The 26065-nt window shown below is 44.5% G+C and overlaps 2 protein-coding genes and 1 pseudogene across 2 annotated transcripts in view; 2 read left to right on the top strand and 1 right to left on the bottom strand.

Moving 5' to 3' along the window:
* LOC132616226 (tricalbin-3-like) overlaps window positions 1-8768 on the top strand; it is a 33836-nt gene extending 25068 nt beyond the window's left edge. The window contains exon 9 of the mRNA XM_060330844.1: window positions 8153-8768. The gene's annotated coding sequence lies outside the window, so the exon portion shown is untranslated. The remainder of the gene's footprint in view (window positions 1-8152) is intronic.
* LOC132616225 (disease resistance protein RPP13-like) lies at window positions 167-4047 on the bottom strand. The gene is made up of 2 exons (XM_060330842.1): window positions 994-4047; window positions 167-422 (listed from the first exon to the last, which is right to left on the bottom strand). The coding sequence occupies exon 1, from the start codon at window positions 3612-3614 to the stop codon at window positions 1041-1043; it is 2574 nt and encodes an 857-aa protein (XP_060186825.1). The 5' UTR covers window positions 3615-4047; the 3' UTR covers window positions 167-422; window positions 994-1040.
* LOC132616269 (U2 spliceosomal RNA) lies at window positions 7760-7892 on the top strand (annotated as a pseudogene).
* Window positions 8769-26065: the final 17297 nt, after the last annotated feature.

Below are 26065 nucleotides of genomic sequence, written 5' to 3'. Positions count from 1 at the left end.
AATCCTCAACAAATATATAACTCGTAATGAAAACATCTAAAAATCTCTACCAGACAGATCCCGCATGATAAGTAAAGTCTAAGAATTAAAAAGCATAAGCTAGATGAAGGATCTGCATTTAAGCAGTAAAAGACAGTAAAGGAAACAATTGTTGCAGAACAATTAATTAAAACATCACAAAATCATTCTTGCATAGAATCTCAGAAACAATTCTATTCAAACCAATTCCACACACTCAATCAAACCCAAAACAAAAGGAAATTAAACACTCAAAAACCAAAGCAAAATATTCATGTTTGAGATAAGCTCTCATTGACAGCCCTGAACTCTGGTTAATGCCTCTACAATGAGAATGTCTTCAAGTGATTCGCAACAGTACTCTCATCTGCCATTTTATTTTCCACTAACAGTAGTTGTTTCTACTGTTTCACCCAAATTATAAGACATAAATAATAATTAGTATTCAATAAAAGGCAACAGATTTATCAATTACTTAAAATAAAGAGTAGTTATAATGTTCACTTAATGGTGAGAGTCATTTTTTATAGAATTATATTAACTTCATATTAGTTGCTCCAACCAACAATGAAACAATTTTAATAATTTTTAGTAATCAAATTTTCATCAAGAAACTCTCCAATGTGCTATTATTATTATTATTATTATTATTATTATTATTATTATTATTATTATTATTATGAATTTGTAATTCTAAGGTATATATTTTTAAAGTTATTTTCATTCACCGACTAAACACCAACAAACATTTTTTAGGAAAGTATACCCATGAAAATCAAAATAATTACTTTTGTCAAATCTCAGCCATAATTAATTTACTTATAGCCAATTATTTGTAATTGACTTTTATTAGTAAGCGTGTGATGTACAAAAATAAAAAAATAAAAATAAATTGTCATGATATAAAAATTAAACATACAAGAAATGGGTAAAAGCAATTAAAAGAAATGGTGATTAGGGATTGGGATTCGTTACCTCTGCTATTATGAAATTGGATATCATCATATATGCTTCAAATGTAATTATTTTATCTCCAACCTCTCGACGTCTTTCATTCTCTCTGGAATCTCCTTTAGCTCTGAACAGTAATGGATAGTCAGACCTTTAACCAGAGGCATTGCACTTGCGGCTAAATCCCATCTTTCTAGCTTCTGAAGACAGTAAAGACGAAGGAACTCCAGTTGATTGAAGCTGTTATCACTGCAGGTAATTTCTTTTCCAAAATAAGCTCCGTTTAATATTTGGAGATACCTTAGGTTTGGCAACATTCCCAGAATAGGCATCGGATCTTCCATGAGATTTGAGTTCTGAAGGGACATCATTGTGATTGAATTTGGAAATGGGGGCAGTTTGTCTATTCTCCCACTTAACAACAATTTCTGGAGCTTTTGACAACAACTAAGAAATTCTAGGGCTGGGAATGATTGATTTCCATATTCACACCACAATTCGAGAGTGCTAAGGCTTTTCAAGCTGCTAATGTTGTTTAGGGAGTAAGATTTCTCAATTTCATCCATTCTTAATTCTCGAAGATTGACTAAATCAACGGGGTCAACATCTTTCCACTGATCACAATGAATGCCTCTAAGAACTTGAAGACTTGTGAGTTTGTTTATATGGTTCAGTGGTTTTGAATATGGAAAGACCAAATGTCTTAGATTTACTAGGTTGGCTGTCTCGGGGGGTAATTGGCATGGGTTTCCATTGTTGTAGACATCAAGTGTCTGTAAATTCTTGAGGTTGCCTATGGAGGAGGGAAGATCACTGATACCTCTCAATCTTAAGAACTTGAGGTGGTACAAACTTCCTATGGCATCAGGCACTACAGATGTATTGTCACCACGAGAATCCAAGTACAACACATACATATGTTGGAACTGATTACGGAACTTTATAAGACTTAACTTATAAAAATCTCTATCGAAGAACAAAACTGACCTTAACTTCAAGTTAGAAAGATCAAGTGAGAGGTACCTTTGTGCTTGACCATGAATGACATGTCTGGGACATAAGGGGGATATGGAGTGATTTCTTTGATCAATGCCAAAGAAGTTTTCCTCCGATGCCTTTTCTACAGCAAGATCCCGAAGTAGATCATGAATCCTGCAGTGAGTAACTTCTTCCCAAAATGTATGTGCTACTTGAACCAAGCTTCGTCTTATCAGCTCATTCAGGAAGCCTTCAGCGACATCCTCCATTCTTTCTTCTTCTCTTGGTATGAATCCCTCCGCCAGCCACAACCGCATTATGTCTTCAGCAGGGATCTCATGATCTTCTGGGAAAATACCGAAGTAAAGAAAACACTTTTTGAGCTCAATTGGCAAATCATTGTAGCTCAATGAGAGTATGTAGGAGATAGGAACAGAGTCCTTTTCAGAGTCCCTTTTAATATTCTTCCAAAGGTGGTCCTTCACCTTTTGCCATTGTTCTAGCCCCCTTTTATGGGAAAGTAGTCCACTTAATACAACAATTGCAAGAGGTAAGCCTTTACACTTGTGCACCATATCCTCAGCTAGCCTTTTCATTGTTGGGCTCATTACCCGAACATCGAGTAGTTTCTTGCAAAAGAGGTCCCAACCCTCTTCTTGGTTAAGGTAACAGAGTTCATGGACAAAACCTTTGTTATCAGCTCTTTCGGCAACATCCTTATTCCGCGTGGTAATAATAACTCTGTTGCCTTTCTTGCTATCCGGGAATGCTATTTTCAGCCTTTGCCAATCTTTTCTATGCCATAAATCATCGACCACCACAAAGTATTTTTCCTCTTTCAGTAGATTCTGAAGGTCTCTTACTAGATCTATTTCAGTCTTATTTTCCAACAAATCTAGAGTTTCCCTGTCACTTCCTTGAATGGATTTGATGATATGCTTTAGGAGATCCATGGTGTTATACTCTTGAGAAACACAAATCCAAGCGTGTTTTTGGAAGCTAGAGACTATATCAGGACTATTGTAGAGGTTTCTCGCAAGAGTAGTCTTGCCTAACCCGCCCATGCCATAAATGGAGATGACACTTCGGTGAGGCTCTGCTTTGAGAAGTTCAGCTAGCAATCTTTTTACAACATCCTGAAAGCCAACAAAAATCTGATCTTGATCATCCACATAGGAGGTCGTTCTCCTCGGTGCTCTAACCATGGCAGACAGATTGTTTAGTCGATTACTTGGCCCTTCTCCTGCAATATTATCGATATTTCTAATACCATAAGTCTCTCGTCTGCGAGAGATATCCATGACTCGCTGCTTGAGGGATTGGATCTCCTTGCTGATATCGTAGAATTTGGCCTCCTTCCTACAGATGCAAGCGCAAGCCTTGAGACGACTAGCAAATCCATCGTCATCGCCTTTACTAGCCTCAAAGCTGTAAGTCTCTAGTATACCGACAGCGTCATTAGCAACAGAGTTGACATCAGCCACCCATAGTTGAACTCTATGATCTCCAACTTGCTTTTCTTCTGCATCTTTGAGGAAAGACTGCATGTACAGAAGCTCATTTTGAACCCACTGCACTTCCTCTCTCAGACTTGAACGCAGGTTAACTTCCTGTATGAGGAAATCCCCCAGCTTTTGAACTGCATATGACACACAGGCATCAACCATTTTCGACAGTCTTGATGTTTAGCATACTCAGAGCTGGAAAAAAAGGGGCTGTATGGAAAATATTGGAAGGAAGCTGGAGATAGAGAAACAGTGGAGATAAAACTAAGATCAAGTTGAAGAAACTGAAGCCGTTGATTGTGAGTTTTATAAGAGATGAATACTGTTTTTTGTGTTAATGAATTGAGTGTTTAAGATGGTCCATTAATAAAAGCATAAAAAATCCGACAGATGAACATGGGGCTTGTGGAAAAATATATGTGGGGAAAAGTTAAAAGTAACAATAATATGTGTTGTACAATGGTCCACCATTTAATAATTCTGTTTGGACAATATAAAAAAAAAAGTTTTAAATCCTTCTTTAACCTTTTCTCGTTATGTCCTTCTTGAATGTGGTGTTACAGCAATACATGCACCAGGCATAGAAGGTCGCTGTTCCCTTTGCTGTTTCCTCTTATTTAAAAAAGGCATATGGGAGAAATTTAAATCAAGTTGGCTGCAACCGCTGCCAGAAAGAAGTTTGATACGTATATTTTAGGCTTAATACCCATGTATACGTATATTTAAGGCTTAATACCCATGTATACGTATCAAAGAAGTTTGTATGCTGTTTCCTCTTAAACTTGACATGTTTTGTAAGATAGGCATATAAACTTACAAGGTGACCAGATAGACACTTAAACTTACTCAAAGTGTATTTTTCAAGTTTTCCAGTTATTTTGAAAACAAAAACTATATTTTTCAAACACTCACAATTTTCATGGCCAAACAAGCCCTAAATATATCACAAAATATTTTTTTTAAATGCAAAAATAAGGCAATCGCATATACATGAGACTATAAATGTGCACTTAAACCAATAAATACTCGCTAATCGCAATTTTGTAGCTTTCAATTAACTCGGTTTTTTTTTTTACACTTGAATAATTAAAAAACAATAACTTTAACCAATAAAAATCCTTAAAAAAAGAAATTTCAATTAAGAAATTTCTTTTTTTTAAGGATTTTCTTCTCGGCTTTACAGTTTTCTTAATTTGAAATTTCTTTTACACTTGAAATACTGAACTTAGAAATTTCTTAATTTGAAATTTCTTTTTTTAAGGATTTTTATTGGTTAAAATTATTGTTTTTTAATTATTCAAGTGTAAAAAAAAAAAAACCCGAGTTAATTGAAAGCTGCAAAATTGCGATTAGCGAGTATTTATTGGTTTAAGTGCACATTTATAGTCTCATGTATATGCGTTTGCCTTATTTTTGCATTTTAAAAAAAATATTTTGTGATATATTTAGGGCTTGTTTGGCCATGAAAATTGTGAGTGTTTGAAAAATATAGTTTTTGTTTTCAAAATAACTGGAAAACTTGAAAAATACACTTTGAGTAAGTTTAAGTGTCTATCTGGTCACCTTGTAAGTTTATATGCCTATCTTACAAAACATGTCAAGTTTAAGGGTCCATTTGGGTATTAAGCCTATATTTTAATATGTTGCTAGTTGTCATTTAACTACTCTTATATTTTAATTGTTTCAAGTTTGACCAGCCACTTGCATCCACGCTCAATAATTGATGTTTGTTCCCCCCGAAAAAAAAAAAGAAACAGGATATGAATATTACTTTTGATCGTAATCATTCTACGTAAAACAATAATTTCCAATTTGGATTAATATTAACTGGATTTGTATTCATTGTTTGTACACATCCCCCAAAAATTAATTTAACTCCATGTTATTGTCCGTCACTATATATTGAGTATTAAACAGTAGTAGTAGTATAATTGGTTTGTTTGGAGTGGGAGACCTAAAAAGCATCTTTTTATACAATAATTTGATTTTATAGGAGAAAGTCGAATCAAAGTTAGCATAAGTTTAATAGTTTGTTATGAATGGGCCTGCACCAGTATTTGTAAATGGGCCAGTGGAATGGGATCCAGGGTGATATATAGTACCTTGTGGGAGCAATTGGGATTATGTGAACCTCTCATCTCCTTTCTTCGAGTCTAAGCTTGTCAATCTCATTCGTTGTTTACTGTTTCATTTCTTAGTTTTCCAATTGTAATTTCCTATTTCAGTTTGTTAAATACAATCATCTTCCCTATTGTTGAGTATTTGTAGTTGTGTTTACTACAGAGTTAAAGTATATTTTCGTTTAGTTTCTTCTTTTTGGATTAAGTAAAACAATAACATCAAATGGCGATTGACATTAGCAACTATAGTATTATTCATTGTTCGTACGCATTCCCCAGAAAATTTAAAATTAATTTGGACGACCAAGGAACTCCCCATGTTATGGCCCCGTTGAGTATTAAATAGGAGTAGTAAAATTGATGTTTAGTTGGTATAAGTCTCCTGTTAAGCTGCAAGTTTATTTTCTAGATGAAAGTTTTTCAGCCTCATTGCTCTGTTTTAGGGATGATAGGTACTAATGCTTTGCTGCGCATGTAATTTCCTCTTTTATTTTCCCATTCTAATCTTTGTGAATTTTTCCCGGCCTCTATGATTCAGGCAAAACTGATCCATATGTTATTCTAAAACTTGGAGATAAGGTAATACGCAGAAAGAGAAAGAGTCAAACTGCTGTTATAGGACCTCCTGGAGAGCCTATATGGAATCAGGTGATTTAAATATAAATCTGTTGGCCTAATATGCTGATAGGATTCAATTGGTGGTGGCTTGCTTTATCTTCTGCTGTAAGCCTGTAACTTATACATCTTTTTCCCACGTTTCTTTTCCTTTTTGACAGGATTTTCACATGTTTGTCACAGACCCCACGAGACAAAAGCTATATATAGAAGCAAGGATTCCCTTGGATTTATAGACTTGAGTATCGGCTCAGGAGAGGTACATGAAAATATTATCTATTGTATTTGTTACTGAAAGGAAATCCATCTAAGTTCGTTGGTTTTGTAATGTGCCTTACACAAAATGGAAAATGGAAATGAATGAAGGGCTTATACAAATGGAAAATGGAAATGAATGAAGGGCTTATACAGTGCACAAAGTACTCCCAACTAGTGCAGGGGTGGGGGAGACTGGGTATACTGTACGTATCCTGTCACTTGCTTTTCTGCAAGGAGGCTGTCTCCATGCCTCAAGCCAGCGATCTAGTGTCACAAAGAGCAACTCTACCGTAGTGACAAGGCTAAGCCTCTAATAATGCAAATGATTACACTTGGAAAAGGATACTTTTGGCTTCTTTTTTTTTCCTTTTTCTATGAGGCACATTATTATTAATGATGATCCAGGAAAATATTTGTATAAAAAGGTATCCTGCTAATGACTACTGCCTCTAGGTTGATCTGGGATCTCTCGAAGATACTGTACCAACAGATGTAATTGTGGCCCTCAAAGGTTGGGGACTACTAGGACCAAGGTCCGTAGGAGAGATTATATTGCGACAGACATATAAAGCTTATGTCGAAGATGAGGAGGATGAAAAGATTGAAGCAAGATCCATGGATTGGATGCTTCAGATGATGAATTGGCCGACTTCGATGAACGAGATAGTGTTGTCTATGAGCAGCTTGGGAAGAGTATGTCAAGTGGAACAGATACAGAATCATTTATGGATTTATTAGCAGCGTTAATTGTCAGCGAGGAATTCCAAGGGATTGTGGCATCTGAAACAGGCAATGGTAAATCTGTAGATGAGTTTAAAACTAGAGTGTCAACATCAAGACAACGTACTCCTACTAGATCTGTAGAGCAAAATTCTGATACTCTTCCTGAAAATTTTGGAGGTAAAGTACATTGATTGTTCTAGATAGTTCAAATCCCAGTTTCTTTGTTTTGCAGGAAATGCGTAGAGTTCTTCTCATTTCTTGCATGTCTAAATAACATTCTTATTTGCAGAATCAGCCCTGTTTTGGCTAGCGATTATTACAAGTAAATCAGTTCTAATTGCTCTCAATGTCGGTGGTTCTAGCATTTTCAATCCATGAATAACGAAACAAAATAAAATTGATAGCCCCTGTAACGAATATAATATAGAGCTTCTGCGGGAATGATTCTGCCTAACCACACAGTTGTCACCACTCTGGGATTGCCCGAACAGAAACCTTATATTCGAGGAGTGTTTTTTTCTGATCCTATACCTTAACTCACTTTTTCCGCATGCATTTGTCATTTAAACTTATTTCTCTAACTCTTGTTGTATACCTTTGTCGGCCTTTTGGCTAAGATCAACAGTAGTATCTGTTCTTATCAGTTCCCTGCCTCTTGCTGTTATTGGCTTTTCATTCCTTAAGGGTCATGGCTGTACATTCTTCAAATATGCAAACAACTTTTTTGTTTTTTTGGGCTTTTCCTCTCCTCATAAGCATTTTTTTTAAAACGATTCAATTGTCTTCTGCAATGCTGATTTTTTTGACCTACTGACAGATAAAACAATTGAGTGATCAATATCAAGGAGAAGAGAAATAAATGTTTTAACCTAAAAACAGAAACATGAGGGCATAGCTCGGTTTACATTTGTTATCGTAAAGTTGTAATTCTGTAATTTCTTGAGCAATGAACTAAAATTTGCTTATTCTCTTCTTTTCTTGCAGGCTGGGCAACTGCTTCCTCCAATTTCTGTCAAGTGTTGTACAATCTTAACATTTTAACTAGATCAACTACTCAAACCCTGTCGCCATCCCCCACAATCCCAATAGCAACTGAAGGAAATTCCCAGACACACATTAAAGAGAAGAGAGTATATATTCATGTTGGCGGCAAATTTTGGCCATCCTTTTTCTCTTGGTATTTGTTACATCCTGTAAATTCTCACTCTCTCTCCCTCGCTGTGTGCACGCTCGTGTATACTAAACTGTCACAGCTTTAGTGGCACAATGGGGTTTTCGTGTTTACAAGCGAGCATTAGTTAGATTCAATCTCAAGGGTCTGCTAAGCCGTTGAAACTAGTGAAAATAGTTGTTAAAACTCTGTTGTCTCCTTCAAGCTTGCTTTTTCTTCATTGTTAAAGTGGCAAGAAAAGGGGGAATGGTATTATTAAAAGACGGTACTGTCAATGTCAATATATTTACGTAGCCTAGATTATTTTAAGCATCCCATTATTGCTTGTTACTTCATATGCCTGTGAAAGTACTTGATACCTGAACCTTGTTATTTCTTCAATGACTTGTTTTGCCGGCAGTTAGTAGAAATGTCAAGTATCGTTTATTCGCTACAGTCTAACTATGAGCATTATACATTGTGTCTTTCATAATCCTTTTCTACAATTAACCTTTTTCATAATAAAGATGTATCTGTTTACCCCTGATTTGGTAACCAATTGAATTTGTATGTGGATATAGGATATGTGCTTGGGCCTAAATATGGATTACAAAGAGTGGATAAGAACGCTTTTTAATACACAAATAAGGAGCATAAATACCGGCTGCTTACACATGTGACGAGTTGATTGAAGAGGTTCAACAAGAACTGAATATATATATATATATATATTGTGTTACAAATGCTCTTGAAAGTAAAAGAAGAATCAACCGACCTAAGGGAGGTGGGAGTACTCTATTTATAGTAATGAGCCCATGGGCTCTCTCCAACGTGAATCAATAAAATAGTAATAAAAGGGACAACCCCTGCACGGGTTTGGTGTGATGTGACTGACGGCGCCGTCTGACACACGCATAGTTGGTAGCTGTCCATGATGTGATACCACTGACGCGTCCCAGCAACGGTCACAACAAACAACGGACTCACGGAGACCGGACCAACGGTGATAAAACGCCGGAAAGAGATCCCGAACCCTCGGTGGCTTAGAGACCGAGTCAGATGGCGCTTCCACTCGGCTTCGATCAAAGTGCTTATCCGGGAAGGTGATGTCCTCGTACGAACTCTCGCCCCTTTTCCCTCTCCGATCCATAGTTGCCCCGCATTTACCCGTATCCGGTTTTTTACCGTATACAGATAGCCCCCACGCTTCCCGGACCAACGATCCATCGGAGTGACGGGAAGTGAATGAATCATACATCCGACCGTCCGGACGACCTATCCTTATCTCCTTATTTTGGCGGGAATGGGTGCGTCATGTCTTCCCCTTTGCCGGCCACGTGTCCTATTCCGGATGGTCCATTCCTGTCAACCGCCTCTTGCACGTCGTTTCGCGTCGTTTCGCATTAATGACGTGACACGTGGCGATCCTCGATTGGCCGTCCTCGATAACCGTTCCCTTCCTTATGCCTATATAAAGCCCCTCATTCCCTCATTTTTTCACTTTTTTCGATCTGTCTTCTCTTTTCCTCTTCCCTCTGTGTTCCAGATCCGTCCTTTCTATTACAAATTTGTTGCCAAATCTTCTCTTGTTTATACGAAAAAGAAGGGGGGATTAATTTTGTCATCATTCTTGCCAACTGCTCTTTGCTTCTTCAAATCGTTATTTCCTTCGTTTCCTTTGCGTTGTTTCCCAAAATCCTTTTCCTTCCATTCCTTCAACATGTCTGAAACCACTTCTACCGAAGTTCCTTCAGTTTCATCCCCGAGGGCCGAGGCTGTGTCCCCGACTAAACAAAAGAGTAACCCCGAAACTACGGCCTCGGATGTTATACCGGCCAAATTCAACTTCAATAAAGACCTGGAGGCGGAAAAGCCCTCTGCCGTCTCAGACCGGGGATACGACGTGAGGCGATATCCTTCCTCCATAACCGAGGATAAACTCAACACAGTCCGGGCAGACTGTGGGTGGGACACACGCCTGGTAGGGGTTTTTGCACCTGGGCCAGACGAATCCGTTACCGATCACCGGGAAGGGTTCTTGTACGTATACACTTATCCCTTTACCCTTAAGCTCGATCCCCCGGTTGATCCGGTCATACTGGATATGTGCCGGACCTATGGCGTGACTTTGGCTCAGATCGGCCCGATTGTTTGGAGGGTCGTTGCTTGCCTCCGATTGCTAGCCAACAGAGCTGAGAAAGAATTCTCACTAGGCCACCTGATACGCCTGTATTCCCCAAGAATATTCCGGGGCAGTGTCATAAAACTAACCAAGCGCAGCCGGAACCCGTTCTTCTCGAAGATGGACGAAGATCGGGACAGGGGGTGGTTAGAACACTACGTCCGGGTAAAAACCGAGGACATAATCCCGACCGCCCATCTACCTTTTCCGGAGAAATGGAACGACAAACGTAAGTTCGAACCTTTGAGCAATCGCCCTTACCTGTTCAGTCGCTTATGGTATTGTTTTCTCACCGCCCTTTCCTTATTTTTGTAGCAAATGGGTTTGTTCCCCCGATTATCCGAGATCTGAGCGAGTGGGTCACGACGCTCCTCAACCAGCTTCCCTATGAAGACCGGACTTGGGCCCACTTGTCACGCGGTCGATGGATCGCTCAAAATCATGGTAACATTCGACTTTCCTTCGATCTTGCTGCATCTTTAGCCATTCGAGGTCGTCAGTTTTCTTAACCTGCCAACGTCTTTTATCGTTCAGGCTTGCCGAAGGGCTCGGTGGCATTTAGATCGGAGTCGGGGGCCGCTTCCCCTGCACCGGCGTCCGCGTTCGATACGGCGGGTTCCTCCCGTGTTCTTGCCGAAGCCACCAAACGAAAACGGCCCTCAGAAAAGGGGCAGCCGTCCAAACGAAAGAAGGCAAGAAGCGTTGCCCGGCCCCATAGAGAGGAAACGGAGCCCGACATCATAGTTCGGAGGGTCGACCCGGCTCCGTTAACAGCCCCAATACCCGAGGATACTGCCTCTGAACCGCCCTTGCCTTCTATCAACGAAGGTATCTTGATTCCCGTTCTTCCTTCAGGTGCGGAAGAAATCCTTTCCCCGGCTCCTCTTCGGTCGGTTGACTTTGTCGATATTTTAGGTGAAACTTCCTCGGAAGATACTCCCCTGCAGAGGAGTAAAGGAGCCGGGGAAACGACTGTCACTGCAACCGATCAAAGGACCGTTCCAGTTCCGGAGACCGAAGCCCCCATTCAGGCTCGCCCATTGCCCGGCCACGAACCTGTTTCTACTCCGGAGCCCCCGGTCCTTGCCCGGAACATCGAGTCTATGCCAAGCTCGTCTACCCCCGCCCCGAGGGTTGAAGACTTTGAAGATATGTTTTCAACTACTCCTCCTGCTACCGGTGAAGCTGCGGGTTTTGGCCATCTTCCAATTTCTCGGGTCACGAGGTCGGCCCACCGACAGTCAGAATCTGGCTCTAGAGACAACCTGGTGACTATCTTCCCAGCCCTGAGCGTAGAACCAAGAAGGACCAGATCGGCCGTAATCACCGTCCCCGAGGATTATGGCTTTCTATCACGTCCGGTAGGAGTAGCAAGTTATTTGCGTCCTCTCGTCTCCGACTCGGACAAGCGTAAAATGACTGGGGTCACCTGGCAGTGCCTTATGAACGAAGGCATGCACGTGGGCAACCGGGTAAGACTCTCGGCCATCTTTGTATATCAATAGACCTTATGCTCATTTCGCTTGATTCTTTACGTTTGCTTTCTTTGCAGAGTGTAATACTGGCAAACGAAGCCTTCATTCGTGCCCAACACGAGATGGATGATCTTCGAGGCCAGCTAGATGCCCAAGGCCGAGAAACGGAGAAATACAAGCATCTCCTCCGAGAGAAGGATGAAGAGTTGGGTCGGGCCGCCGTTCTTGCCAACCTTCGTCCCGAGCTTGATGCGGCCAAGGACGAAAATCGTCGTTTGAAAAATGAGTTGGCCGCCATGACTGATTATAACCGAAGCCTCGAGGCTGAGAAGATTTATCTTAGCTGAGACAAAGCTCAATTTTCGTCGAGGCTGGATGAGCTGGAGACCACCGTGTCCCAACTCCGGGGGGAACTTGATTTGGTGAAAGCCGATGCAGCGAGCTTAGCCGGGAGGAACCGGCTACTGGAATCTGATACCGCTCTGTATAAAGAACGCATGAAAGTTTTCGAAGAGAAAGCCGAGGAGCGGTCTCGGATAAGTGAGGGCTTAAAAGCCGAGCTGGAGGAGGCGGTGAGTGCCAACGATGTTCTTAAGGCCGAGCTAGAAACTGATGTCCATATGAGGACTATTGCAGTGGCGGGTCGGGCCGAGCTGGAGACTAAGTTGGCTAAAGTTGAGGCCGATTTGGAAGAAGCCTGGAAAGGCGTGGAAATGGCCGAGGCCCATACTGCCATTGTTGCCGAGTATGAGAAGTGGAAGTTTCGGCGACTCACCCTCGAAGAAGCCGATCGCGGATTCTCTGATCTTCCGGCCCTGATAAACCAGACCAAAGAGATGGAGGAGGAGGCAAACCATGCCCTCGAGTCCGACTCGGATGATTCCGAACGAACCGAGTCCGATCATTCTGCCTCTAGCCATGCCGAGTAGCATAGGATTTTTTATGTAAATGTACTCTTTTGATGTAAATGTACTCTTTATAAAAGTATCCTTTGCGTACATGAAAGTTGCACTCCTCTTGTGTCTTCGTTTGAGTGCTTGTTTTTATTTTACCTTGAATTATTGGTCCGTTTTTCGGAAGAGATGATCCGTAGTCATTGATTAATTCTGCCCGTGGGACTTACCAAATGTTTTGTGGGCTTCGGACCTTTCTGTGCCCATGATAGGGGCTTCTCTAGGACCGGCGTTTTTCATGGCCGGTTTGTGATGACCTCATTGGCCTTGTCTAATATCGGCCATAGTGTCCGGTACAGGGCGTATCAATTGAGCAATGCCGAAATACGGTCATTGTAATGGTTTCTGTATTGCAAGTGTTTGTACATATGAGAATTTTCATTTCTTGTATCTTTGCCGTAGCAAACACTAAACGGGACACGATTCATTATGATCGTTTGGTCCTTACATCGGAGGAGGTGGCTGGTGGCCGGCCTTTGTTTTTGCCGTGGCAAATGTTGGATGGGACACGATTCATTATGATCGTTTGGTCCTTACATCGGAGGAGGTGGCTGGTGGCCGGCCTTTGTTTTTGCCATGGCAAATGATGAGCTTCTTTCTTTATTTCTCTTTATCATTTCATGCTCCGATATGGGTACTGTGCCCCCCTAACACTTGTCCGAGCTTCGGGGTCGGGTGAGTGTTACCAAGCCCCTACTCGGAAGATGTAACCCCGGGTGCCCGAGTTCTGGCCCTTTATCTTCGTTGTGTAGCACGTTGTACTTGTTGCCTCATTAAAAGCCTCGTCGGAAAACCCATTTTGGGACAAAACCGCACTAAGGAAAAGAGTGCAACACGTGCTTTCAGTCCTAAATTCTATTTTTGTGCCGTCCTCGACTTCCTGTAAAAAGGCAGTACGGTTAACAAAAGGTATATGAGAGGATCATACCTTTGCAGTAGTATCTTTTTAGATGGGCTACGTTCCAGTTGTTGCGCAGGCATTGCCCATCCATGGACTCCAGCTGGTATGACCCTTTGCCCGTTACACCGGTCACCTTGTACGGTCCTTCCCAGTTTGGTCCTAGCTTTCCCTCGTTTGGGTTCTTTGTATGCAAAGTGACCTTTCGAAGTACTAAGTCCCCAACTCGAAAATGCCGAAAGTTGGCTCTCCGATTGTAGTATCTTTCCGTTCTCTGCTTTTGGGCCGCAATTCGGACCAATGTTCTTTCACGCATCTCATCGGCGAGGTCGAGTCTTACGGCCATGGCCTCCCCGTTTAATTCCTCGGTTGTATACCTGAACCGGAGAGTCGGTTCGCCAACCTCGACGGGGATAAGGGCTTCGGCCCCGTACACCAATGAGAAAGGGGTTTCGCCCGTGCTAGACTTGGCCGTGGTTCGGTACGCCCACAGCACCTCGGGTAATACTTCTCTCCAATGGTGCTTTGATGCTTCTAGCCTTTTCCTTAGGTTTTGGATTATTGTTTTGTTTGTGGATTCCGCTTGTCCGTTTGCACATGGGTGATATGGGGTCGACACAATCTTCTTGATCTTCAACCGTTCAAGAAAACTGTTGACCTTGCTACCCACGAACTGAGGACCGTTATCACAAGTTATTTCGGCCGGAATGCCAAAACGACAGACGATGTGATCCCAAATGAAGTCGATAACCTCCTTTTCTCTAATTTTTTCAAAGGCCTGTGCTTCGACCCACTTAGAAAAATAGTCAGTCATAAATAAGATAAAGCGTGCCTTACCTGGTGCCCGGGGTAACGGGCCCACGATGTCCATTCCCCACTTCATGAACGGCCATAGTGAGACCACCGAATGCAGCAACTCCCCGGGCCGGTGAACCATCGGGGCATGCCTCTGACACCCGTCACACTTTCGGATAAAGTTTCTCGTGTCTTCATCCATCTGATTCCAGTAATATCCGACTCTGATAAGCTTTCGGACCAGAGCTTCCGCACCGGAGTGATTGTCACAGGTTCCTTCATGTACTTCTCTCATCACATACTCCGTTTCCCCAGGGCCCAAACATTTAGCCAAGGGTCCGTGGAAAGAGCGTCGGTATAATTGGCCGTCCACTAAGCAAAAACGGGCTGCCGTTGTTCGTAACGAGCGTGACTCCTTTGGGTCGCTTGGGAGCTTATCATCACGCAAGTAATCAATGTATTTGTTGCGCCAATCCCAAGTCAAACCTGTTGAATATATTTCGGCGTGTCCGCTTTCTATGGTCGTGTTTGAAAGTAGCACCGTTGACCCGGGGTTGATTTCGGCCCCTTCGACCGCAGATCCCAAATTTGCTAATGCATTGGCCTCGCAGTTCTGTTCTCTTGGTATATGCTGCATGGTCCATTTTTTAAATCGGTGAAGCACCACTTACCTCTGCATCCGTTCGTCCTTGACTTCAAATGTGCCATTCACCTGGTTTGCGACCAAAAGCGAGTCGCACTTTCCTCGATAGTTTCTGCCCCCATGCTCCGGGCCAATTCCAAACCTTCAATCATAGCCTCATACTCGGCTTCATTGTTAGTTAATTTGGCAGTTTTGATGGACTGTCGGATGACATCACCGGTCGGGGCCCTAAGGACAATACCAAGCCCGGAACCTCTAAGGTTCGAGGCCCCGTCCGTATGCAGAGACCAAATGCCCGTGGCCTTTCCTGAGGTTAGTAGGAATTCTTTTTCGACCTCGGGGACCATGGCCGGGGCGAAGTCTGCTACGAAATCGGCCAAGATTTGGGATTTGATGGCCGTTCGGGGTCTGTATTCGAGGTCGTAACCGCTAACCTCTACAGCCCACTTCGTTAGCCTACCCGACAACTCCGGTTTATGCATGATGTTTTTCAAAGGATAAGTAGTTACTACACATATGGGATGGCTTTGAAAATAAGGTTTAAGCATTCGAGAGGCGCTCACCAGTGCTAATGCCAGCTTTTCCAAATGGGGGTAACGGGTCTCCGCGTCCCCCAATGTTCTACTCACATAATAGAAAGGGAATTGCGTACCTGATTCTTCTCGGACCAAAACGCCGCTTACCGCCACTTTGGAGACAGCTAGATATAGAAATAGTGTCTCACCCGCCTTCGGCGTGTGCAGTAGAGGGGGGCTAGACAAGTATTTCTTCAAATCCTGTAGAGCTTCTTGGCACTCGGGTGTCCAGACAAAATCGTTCTTCTTCCTGAGCAAGGAGAAGAACCGGTGACTCCTGTCCGAGGATCTCGATATGAAGCGACTTAGCGCTACGATTCTCCCGGTGAGCCTCTGGACCCCCTTTATGTTGTTCACCACCTCGATATCTTCGATGGCTTTGATCTTGTCCGGGTTGATTTCGATCCCTCGGTTTGACACCATGAAGCCCAGGAATCTGCCAGATCTTACTCCGAAGGCACACTTCTCCGGGTTGAGCTTCATGTTGTATTTGCGAAGCACATCGAAGGTTTCCTGCAAATGCTTTAAATGGTCCTCTGTTTCCAGGGACTTAACAACCATATCGTCAACGTAAACTTCCATTGTTTTCCCTATTTGTTCTTCGAACATTCCATTAACTAGGCGTTGGTAAGTTGCACCGGCATTTTTTAATCCGAAAGGCATGACATTATAACAGTAGGTCCCATACCGGGTGATGAAGGATGTTTTCTCTTGGTCCTCCAGGTACATCCGGATCTGGTTATACCCGGAGTAAGCGTCGAGAAAACTCAACATCTCGTGCCCGGCCGTTGCATCGATCATTCTATCGATGTGGGGCAACGGAAACGAGTCCTTCGGACATGCCTTGTTTAAATCTTTGAAATCAACACACATTCGAAATTTGTTACCTTTTTGGGTACTACCACAACGTTAGCCAGCCACTCCGGGTATTTCACTTCCCGTATGGAGCCTATTTTCAAAAGTTTTGTTACCTCGTCCTTCACGAATGCGTGTTTAGCCTCCGCCATGGGTCTTCTTTTCTGCTTTACCGGAGCAAACCTCCCGTCCAGGCTGAGCTTGTGAGTTGCTATGTCTGGTGATATGCCTGTCATATCTATATGCGACCATGCAAAGCAATCGGCATTAGCACAGAGGAATTCAATTAATTGACGCCTGAGCTCCGGGGTGAGCCCCGTGCGCAGGTATACCTTTCTATCCGGGAGATATTCGAACAGGATGACCTGCTCCAGCTCCTCCACTGTCGACTGGGTTGCATCCGAGTCATCTGGCATGACGAACGATCTGGGTACCTCGTAATCTTCCTCTTCATGCACCAGATTAAACCCGGCGCACTTTGATTGCTATTTGGGAACTTCTCCTCCTATTGCACATTTCTGTTCCGGCCCCTTGGGCCGATGTGCCACTTCCTCTACTGCGAACATTTCCCTTGCAGCGGGCTGCTCGCCTCGGATGGTTTTCACTCCTTCCGGCGTGGGGAACTTCAACAGCTGGTGTAGTGTTGAAGGCACGGCCCTCATGTTATGTATCCAAGGTCTGCCCAATAGGGCATTATATTTCATGTCCCCCTCGATCACGTAGAACACCGTTTGCTGAATGATGCCACCCACATTTACAGGCAGTGAGATTTCCCCCTTTGTGGTTTCGCTTGCCATATTGAACCCACTTAATACCCGGGCCACTGGTACGATCTGACCGAGCAGTCCCATCTGTTCAACCACCCTCCATCGGATGATGTTGGCCGAGCTACCCGGGTCAACCAAAACGCGTTTGACCTTAGTTTTAAAGACCAGTATAGAAATTATCAATGCATCATTGTGGGGTTGGATGATGCCCTCCGCGTCTTCATCATTAAAGAAGATAGATCCCTCGGTCGAATGATCTCGAGTGCGCTTTTCACGGACAATAGAAATCTTTGTCCGTTTCATTACCGGCCCTCGAGGGGCATCAGTGCCCCCCACTATCATGTTGATCGTATGTTGGGGTTCAACAGGCTCAGGCATTTGATAAGATTCTCTTTCCTTATAGTGATTTATTGCCCGCTCGCTCAGCAGATCTCGGAGGTGACCATTTTTCAATAGCCGGGCTACCTCCTCTCTCAATTGGCGGCAATCTTCAGTTCGATGACCGTGGGTCCCGTGATATTCGCACACTACACTTGGATCTCGCTGACCCGGGTCCGTCCTCAATGGTTTAGGCCATCTTACATCGGGTATACGTCCAATAGCCGAGACAAGTCCCGAAGTACTAACGTTGAAGTTGTACTCCGAAATTTTTGGAGAAACTTTATTGCTGGCGGAACTTCCGGTGTCGCTCCTAAACGAGAGTCCCCGACTGTTAGACGGGCGTTCAACCCGCTTGCTGCCCCGTCCCGAGAAATGGTTCGGACTCTCTATTGCCTTTTCTAACCTGAAATTTTGCTTCTCCGTATAGGGATATGGCCGAAACCTCTCTTTCAATGATTCGGACTTGCCTTCATATCCCTTCCTCGGTGCCTCGAAACCTCTATTTACTTTGGTCCTTACCGGAGGGAGCTCGAATTGATCATCCTCCACCCGGATCTTTGACTCATACCTGTTGTGGACGTCGGCCCAAGTTACGGCCTCGTATTCTAACAAATTCTCTTTCAGTTTGGCCGAGGCCACCGAACTTAGCATGTTGAGTCCTTTTGTGAAGGCCTGTGCGGCCCATTCTTCTGGCACCGGAGGGAGCTCCATCCGTTCCCTCTGGAACCGGGTGACGAATTCCCGTAGCAGCTCATCGTCCCTTTGGGTTATCCGGAAGATATCAGCCTTACGGGCTTGCACCTTTATCGCACCGGCATGTGCCTTTACGAACGCATCAGCGAGCATTTCAAAAGAAGTGATCGAATGCTCGGGTAGATGGTCATACCACGTCAATGCCCCCTTCGACAGGGTTTCCCCAAATTTCTTTAACAACACCGACTCGATCTCATCTTCTTCCATATCATTGCCTTTTATGGCACAAGTATATGAGGTCACATGCTCGTGTGGGTCTGTGGTGCCGTCATACTTCTGTATGTCGGGCATTTTGAACCTCTTCGGGATCAGTTTCGGGGCCGCACTTGGCGGGAAAGGCCTTTGGATGTACCTCTTCGAATTCGGCCCTTTCAGTAGAGGTGGAGCCCCCGGTATCTGGTCCACGCGAGAATTGTACGTCTCGACCCTCTTCCCGGTCGAATCCACCCGTTTTGCCAAGGTCTCGAGCATTTTTAGGACCTCAGTTGAGGAGCCGGCTCCGGAGCCGTCGCTCTCGATCATTCGTTCTCCGTTTCTTCCGGTTTCAACCGTACCTTTTGACTTTACCGGCCCTGCTTCACCCTTTCCGCTCTGCAGTTGAGCAATCGCTAGCCCTTGCTCGGCGATTGCCGCCCTTTGTTCCTGTAGCATTTCAAAGATTAAACGCAAGCTAACGCCGTCGTTTGGCGCGTCTGGCTCTCTCCGGACCCTATCCCGGGATAACGTAACGGAATGGTGAGTGTTTAGAGGATCGGTTGCCGGCGGAACGGCATTCTCTTGATCTACGGTGTTTTGCCGGTTAAGTCCTTCCCTTGAATCAACGGGGTTCGGATCAGCGGGGTTCGGCAATGCCCGCAGTCCGCTCCCTTCGTTTTCCGCCACTATCTCGGCATTATTGACATGACCGGATTGCTCGACGTCAGCCATTTGGACCGTTTTCACAGAGACGGAGAGGGAGTTTTTGGTTTCGATGAATACGGTGGAAGTTAAGGCCAAAGACCACTATTATCCTAGCCCCACGATGGGCGCCAAACTGTTTACCCCCGATTTGGTAACCAATTGAATTTGTATGTGGATATAGGATATGTGTTTGGGCCTAAATATAGATTACAAAGAGTGGATAAGAACTCTTTTTAATACACAAATAAAGAGCATAAATATCGGCTGCTTACACATGTGACGAGTTGATTGAAGAGGTTCAACAAGAACTGGATATATATATATATATATATATATATATATATATATATATATATATATATATATATATATATATATATATATATATATATTGTGTTACAAATGCTCTTGAAAGTAAAATAAGAATCAACCGACCTAAGGGAGGTGGGAGTACTCTATTTATAGTAATGAGCCCATGGGCTCTCTCCAACGTGAATCAATAAAATAGTAATAAAAGGGACAGCCCATGCACGGGTTTGGTGTGATGTGACTGACGGCGCCGTCTGACACACGCATAGTTGGTAGTTGTCCATGATGTGATACCACTGACGCGTCCCAGCAACGGTCACAACAAACAACGGACTCACGGAGACCGGACCAACGGTGATAAAACCCCGGAAAGAGATCCCGAACCCTCGGTGGCTTAGAGACCGAGTGAGATGGCGCTTCCACTCGGCTTCGATCAAAGTGCTTATCCGGGAAGGTGATGTCCTCGTACGAACTCTCGCCCCTTTTCCCTCTCCGATCCATAGTTGCCCCGGATTTACCCGTATTCGTTTTTTTACCGTATACAGTATCCTCATATCCTTATTTATCCCAGTATAACCAAATATTTGAGATATTGAGAATTAAGTGGACAAATTACAGGAGTTACTTTTGTACGTCTATCATATAATTTTGCTTGCTAAAGTTTTTCCAGATGAAACTCAATAAATATTAGCCTTGAGTCCAGTATTTAAAAAAAAAAAAAAAACGGCATTTTTGTCCAAACTCGATAATCTTTTAAAAGCTTTGGTTTTATACTAATAAAATAACATATCCAGTACAATCCTATAAGTGGGATCTGAGAAGGGTAGGATGTATGCAGACCTAATTACTTTTACGTTTACGGGATAAAGTGATTGTTTCCGATAGATTCTCGGCTCAAAGATAGCCCTCAGCTCAAAAGAAATGTGCTGGCTTTATGCTAATCAAAATCGAATTTTGTCGGTCAAGGCCGAGGAAAATATTATCCGTCATACCAGTTTCTTACTTGTTTTCTTGTATTTGTAAGTAAGCAAAATTTATTGTCTAAAAAATACTTGTATAGAATTTAGGCAAACGCTATGAGAGTGGGGAAGGGGGTAATGGAGTGAAGGTGGTGGGGATGGGGCTATCGGGGTGGTTTGTGTTTGTTGGAAATGAGAAAACAAGGACTTCAGTATGGAATGTCACTTATGAAACTGGTTATACTTCCATTAGGAAATTCATTTTTCTCATTTTTAAGGAACTTATTTTTACAGAGAAAGCATTTTTTGAAACTGTATACGGTAAAAAACCGGATATGACTAAATCCGGGGCAACTATGGATCGGAGAGGGAAAAGGGGCGAGAGTTCGTACGAGGACATCACCTTCCCGGATAAGCACTTTGATCGCTGCCGAGTGGAAGGGCCATCTGACCCGGTCTCTAAGCCACCGAGGGTTCGGGATCTCTCCCCGGTGTCTCATCACCGATGGTCCGGTGTCCGTGAGTCCGTTGGTCCGATGCGACCGTTGCTAGGACACGTCAATGGTGTCACATCATGGTCAGCTGCCAACTGTGCGTGTGTCAGACGGCGCCGTCAGTCAAATCTCACCAAACCCGTGCAGGGGCTGTCCCCTTTTATTACTATTTTATTAAACCCACATTGGAGGAGGCCCATGGGCTCATTAGTATAAATAGAGTGCCCCCTCCTCCCTTAAGGGGGTTGATTCTTCTTTTACTTTCAAGAGCATTTGTAACACAACATATATATATATATATATATACATCCGATTCTTGTTGAACCTCTTCAATCAACTCGTCATATGTGTAAGCAACCGGTATTTATGCTCCTTATTTGTGTATTAAAAAGCGTTCTTATCCAATCTTTGTAATCAATATTTAGGCCCAAGCACATATCCTATATTCACATACAAATTCAATTGGTTACCAAATCGGGGGTAAACAGTTTGGCGCCCACCGTGGGGCTAGGATAATAGTGGTCTTTGGCCTTAACTTCCACCACATTCATCGAAACCAAAAACTCCCTCCCCGTCTCTGTGAAAACGGTCCAAATGGCTGACGTCGAACAATCCGGTCATGTCAATAATGCCGACATAGTGGCGGAAAACGAAGGGAGCGGACTGCGGGCATTGTCGAACCCCGCTGATCCGAACCCCGTTGATTCAAGGGAAGTACTTAACCGGCAAAACACCATAGATCAAGAGAATGCCGTTCCGCCGGCAACCGATCCTCTAAACACTCACCATTCCGTTACGTTATCCAGGGATAGGGTCCGGAGAGAGCCAGACACGCCAAACGACGGCGTTAGCTTGCGTTTGATCTTTGAAACGCTGTAGGAACAAAGGGCGGCAATCGCCGAGCAAGGGCTAGCGATTGCTCAACTGCAGAGCGGAAAGGGTGAAGCAGGGCCGGTAAAGTCAAAAGGTACGGTTGAAACCGGAAGAAACGGAGAACAAATGATCGAGAGCGACGGCTCCGGAGCCGGCTCCTCAATTGAGGTCCTAAAAATGCTCGAGACCTTGGCAAAACGGGTGGATTCGACCGAGAAGAGGGTCGAGACGTACAATTCTCGCGTGGACCAGATACCGGGGGCTCCACCTCTACTGAAAGGGTCGAATTCGAAGAGGTACATCCAAAGGCCTTTCCCGCCAAGTGCGGCCTCGAAACTGATCCCGAAGAGGTTCAAAATGCCCGACATACAGAAGTATGACGGCACCACAGACCCACACGAGCATGTGACCTCATATACTTGTGCCATAAAAGGCAATGATATGGAAGAAGATGAGATCGAGTCGGTGTTGTTAAAGAAATTTGGGGAAACCCTGTCGAAGGGGGCATTGACGTGGTATGACCATTTACCCGAACATTCGATCACTTTTTTTGAAATGCTCGCTGATGCGTTCGTAAAGGCACATGCCGGTGCGATAAAGGTGCAAGCCCGTAAGGTTGATATCTTCCGGATAACCCAAAGCGACGATGAGCTGCTACGGGAATTTGTCACCCGGTTCCACAGGGAACGGATGGAGCTCCCTCCGGTACCAGAAGAATGGGCCGTACAGGCCTTCACAAAAGGACTCAACATGCTAAGTTCGGTGGCCTCGGCCAAACTGAAAGAGAATTTGTTAGAATACGAGGCCGTAACTTGGGCCGACGTCCACAACAGGTATGAGTCGAAGATCCGGGTGGAGGATGATCAATTCGAGCTCCCTCCGGTTAGGACCAAAGTAAATAGAGGTTTCAAGGCACCGAGGAAGGGATATGAAGGCAAGTCCGAATCATTGAAAGAGAGGTTTCGGCCATATCCCTATACGGAGAAGCAAAGTTTCAGGTCGGAAAAGGCAATAGAGAGTCCGAGCCATTTCTCGGGACGGGGCAGCAAGCGGGTCGAACGCCCGTCTAATAGTCGGGGACTCTCGTTTAGGAGCGACACCGGAAGCTCCGCCAGCAATAAGGTTTCTCCAAAAATTTCGGAGTACAACTTCAATGTTAGTACTTCAGGACTTGTCTCGGCTATTGGACGTATACCCGATGTAAGGTGGCCTAAACCATTGAGGACGGACCCGGGTCAGCGAGATCCAAGTGTAGTGTGCGAATATCACGGGACCCACGGTCATCGAACTGAAGATTGCCGCCAATTGAGAGAGGAGGTAGCCCGGCTATTGAAAAATGGTCACCTCCGAGATCTGCTGAGCGAGCGGGCCAAAAGTCACTATAAGGAAAGAGAATCTTATCAAATGCCCGAGCCTGTTGAACCCCAACATACGATCAACATGATAGTGGGGGGCACTGATGCCCCTCGAGGGCCGGTAATGAAACGGACAAAGATTTCTATTGTCCGTGAAAAGCGCACTCGAGATCATTCGACCGAGGGATCTATCGTCTTTAATGATGAAGACGCAGAGGGCATCATCCAACCCCACAATGATGCGTTGGTAATCTCTATACTGGTCTTTAAAACTAAGGTCAAACGCGTTTTGGTTGACCCGGGTAGCTCGGCCAACATCATCCGATGGAGGGTGGTTGAACAGATGGGACTGCTCGGTCAGATCGTACCAGTGGCCCGGGTGTTAAGTGGGTTCAATATGGCAAGCGAAACCACGAAGGGGGAAATCTCACTGCCTGTAAATGTGGGTGGCACCATTCAGCAAACGGTGTTCTACGTGATCGAGGGTGACATGAAATATAATGCCCTATTGGGCAGACCTTGGATACATAACATGAGGGTCGTGCCTTCAACACTACACCAGCTGTTGAAGTTCCCCACGCCGGAGGGAGTGAAAACCATCCGAGGCGAGCAGCCCGCTGCAAGGGAAATGTTCGCAGTAGAGGAAGTGGCACATCGTCCCAAGGGGCCGGAAGAGAAATGTGCAATAGGAGGAGAAGTTCCCAAATAGCAATCAAAGTGCGCCGGGTTTAATCCGGTGCATGAAGAGGAAGATTACGAGGTACCCAGATCGTTCGTCAAGCCGGATGACTCGGATGCAACCCAGTCGACAGTGGAGGAGCTGGAGCAGGTCATCCTGTTCGAATATCTCCCAGAAAGAAAGGTATACCTGGGCACGGGGCTCACCCCGGAGCTCAGGTGTCAATTAATTGAATTCCTCCGTGCTAATGCCGATTGCTTTGCGTGGTCGCATATAGATATGACAGGTATATCACCAGACATAGCAACTCACAAGCTCAGCCTGGACGGGAGGTTTGCTCCGGTAAAGCAGAAAAGAAGGCCCATGGCGGAGGCTAAACACGCATTCGTGAAGGACGAGGTAACAAAACTTTTGAAAATAGGATCCATACGGAAAGTGAAATACCCGGAGTGGCTGGCTAACGTTGTGGTAGTACCCAAAAAAGGTAACAAATTTCGAATGTGTGTTGATTTCAAAGATTTAAACAAGGCATGTCCGAAGGACTCGTTTCCGTTGCCCCACATCGATAGAATGATCGATGCAACGGCCGGGCACGAGATGTTGAGTTTTCTCGACGCTTACTCCGGGTATAACCAGATCCGGATGTACCCGGAGGACCAAGAGAAAACATCCTTCATCACCCGGTACGGGACCTACTGTTATAATGTCATGCCTTTTGGATTAAAAAATGCCGGTGCAACTTACCAACGCCTAGTTAATGGAATGTTCGAAGAACAAATAGGGAAAACAATGGAAGTTTACGTTGACGATATGGTTGTTAAGTCCCTGGAAACAGAGGACCATTTAAAGCATTTGCAGGAAACCTTCGATGTGCTTCGCAAATACAACATGAAGCTCAACCCGGAGAAGTGTGCCTTCGGTGTAAGATCTGGCAGATTCCTGGGTTTCATGGTGTCAAACCGAGGGATCGAAATCAACCCGGACAAGATCAAAGCCATCGAAGATATCGAGGTGGTGAACAACATAAAGGGGGTTCAGAGACTCACCGGGAGAATCGCAGCGCTAAGTCGCTTCATATCGAGATCCTTGGACAGGAGTCACCGGTTCTTCTCCTTGCTCAGGAAGAAGAATGATTTTGTCTGGACACCCGAGTGCCAAGAAGCTCTACAGGATTTGAAGAAATACTTGTCTAGCCCCCCTTTACTGCACACGCCGAAGGCGGGTGAGACACTATTTCTATATCTAGCTGTCTCCAAAGTGGCGGTAAGCGGCGTTTTGGTCCGAGAAGAATCAGGTACGCAATTCCCTATCTATTATGTGAGTAGAACATTGGGGGACGCGGAGACCCGTTACCCCCATTTGGAGAAGCTGGCATTAGCACTGGTGAGCACCTCCCGAAAGCTTAAACCTTATTTTCAAAGCCATCCCGTATGTGTAGTGACTACTTATCCTTTGAAAAACATCATGCATAAACCAGAGTTGTCGGGTAGGCTAACGAAGTGGGCTGTAGAGGTTAGCGGTTACGACCTCGAATACAGACCCCGAACGGCCATCAAATCCCAAATCTTGGCCGATTTCGTAGCAGACTTCGCCCCGGCCATGGTCCCCGAGGTCGAAAAAGAATTCCTACTAACCTCAGGAAGGGCCACGGGCATTTGGTCTCTGCATACGGACGGGGCCTCGAACCTTAGAGGTTTCGGGCTTGGTATTGTCCTTAGGGCCCCGGCCGGTGATGTCATCCGACAGTCCATCAAAACTGCCAAATTGACTAACAATGAAGCCGAGTATGAGGCTATGATTGCAGGTTTGGAATTGGCTCGGAGCATGGGGGCAGAAACTATCGAGGCAAAGTGCGACTCGCTTCTGGTCGCAAACCAGGTGAATGGCACATTTGAAGTCAA

Source organism: Lycium barbarum, chromosome 10, assembly GCF_019175385.1.
Source record: "Lycium barbarum isolate Lr01 chromosome 10, ASM1917538v2, whole genome shotgun sequence".
Classification (NCBI taxonomy): domain Eukaryota; kingdom Viridiplantae; phylum Streptophyta; class Magnoliopsida; order Solanales; family Solanaceae; genus Lycium; species Lycium barbarum.
Note: the sequence above shows the minus strand (reverse complement) of the source record. Positions and strands in the feature narration are given on the sequence as shown.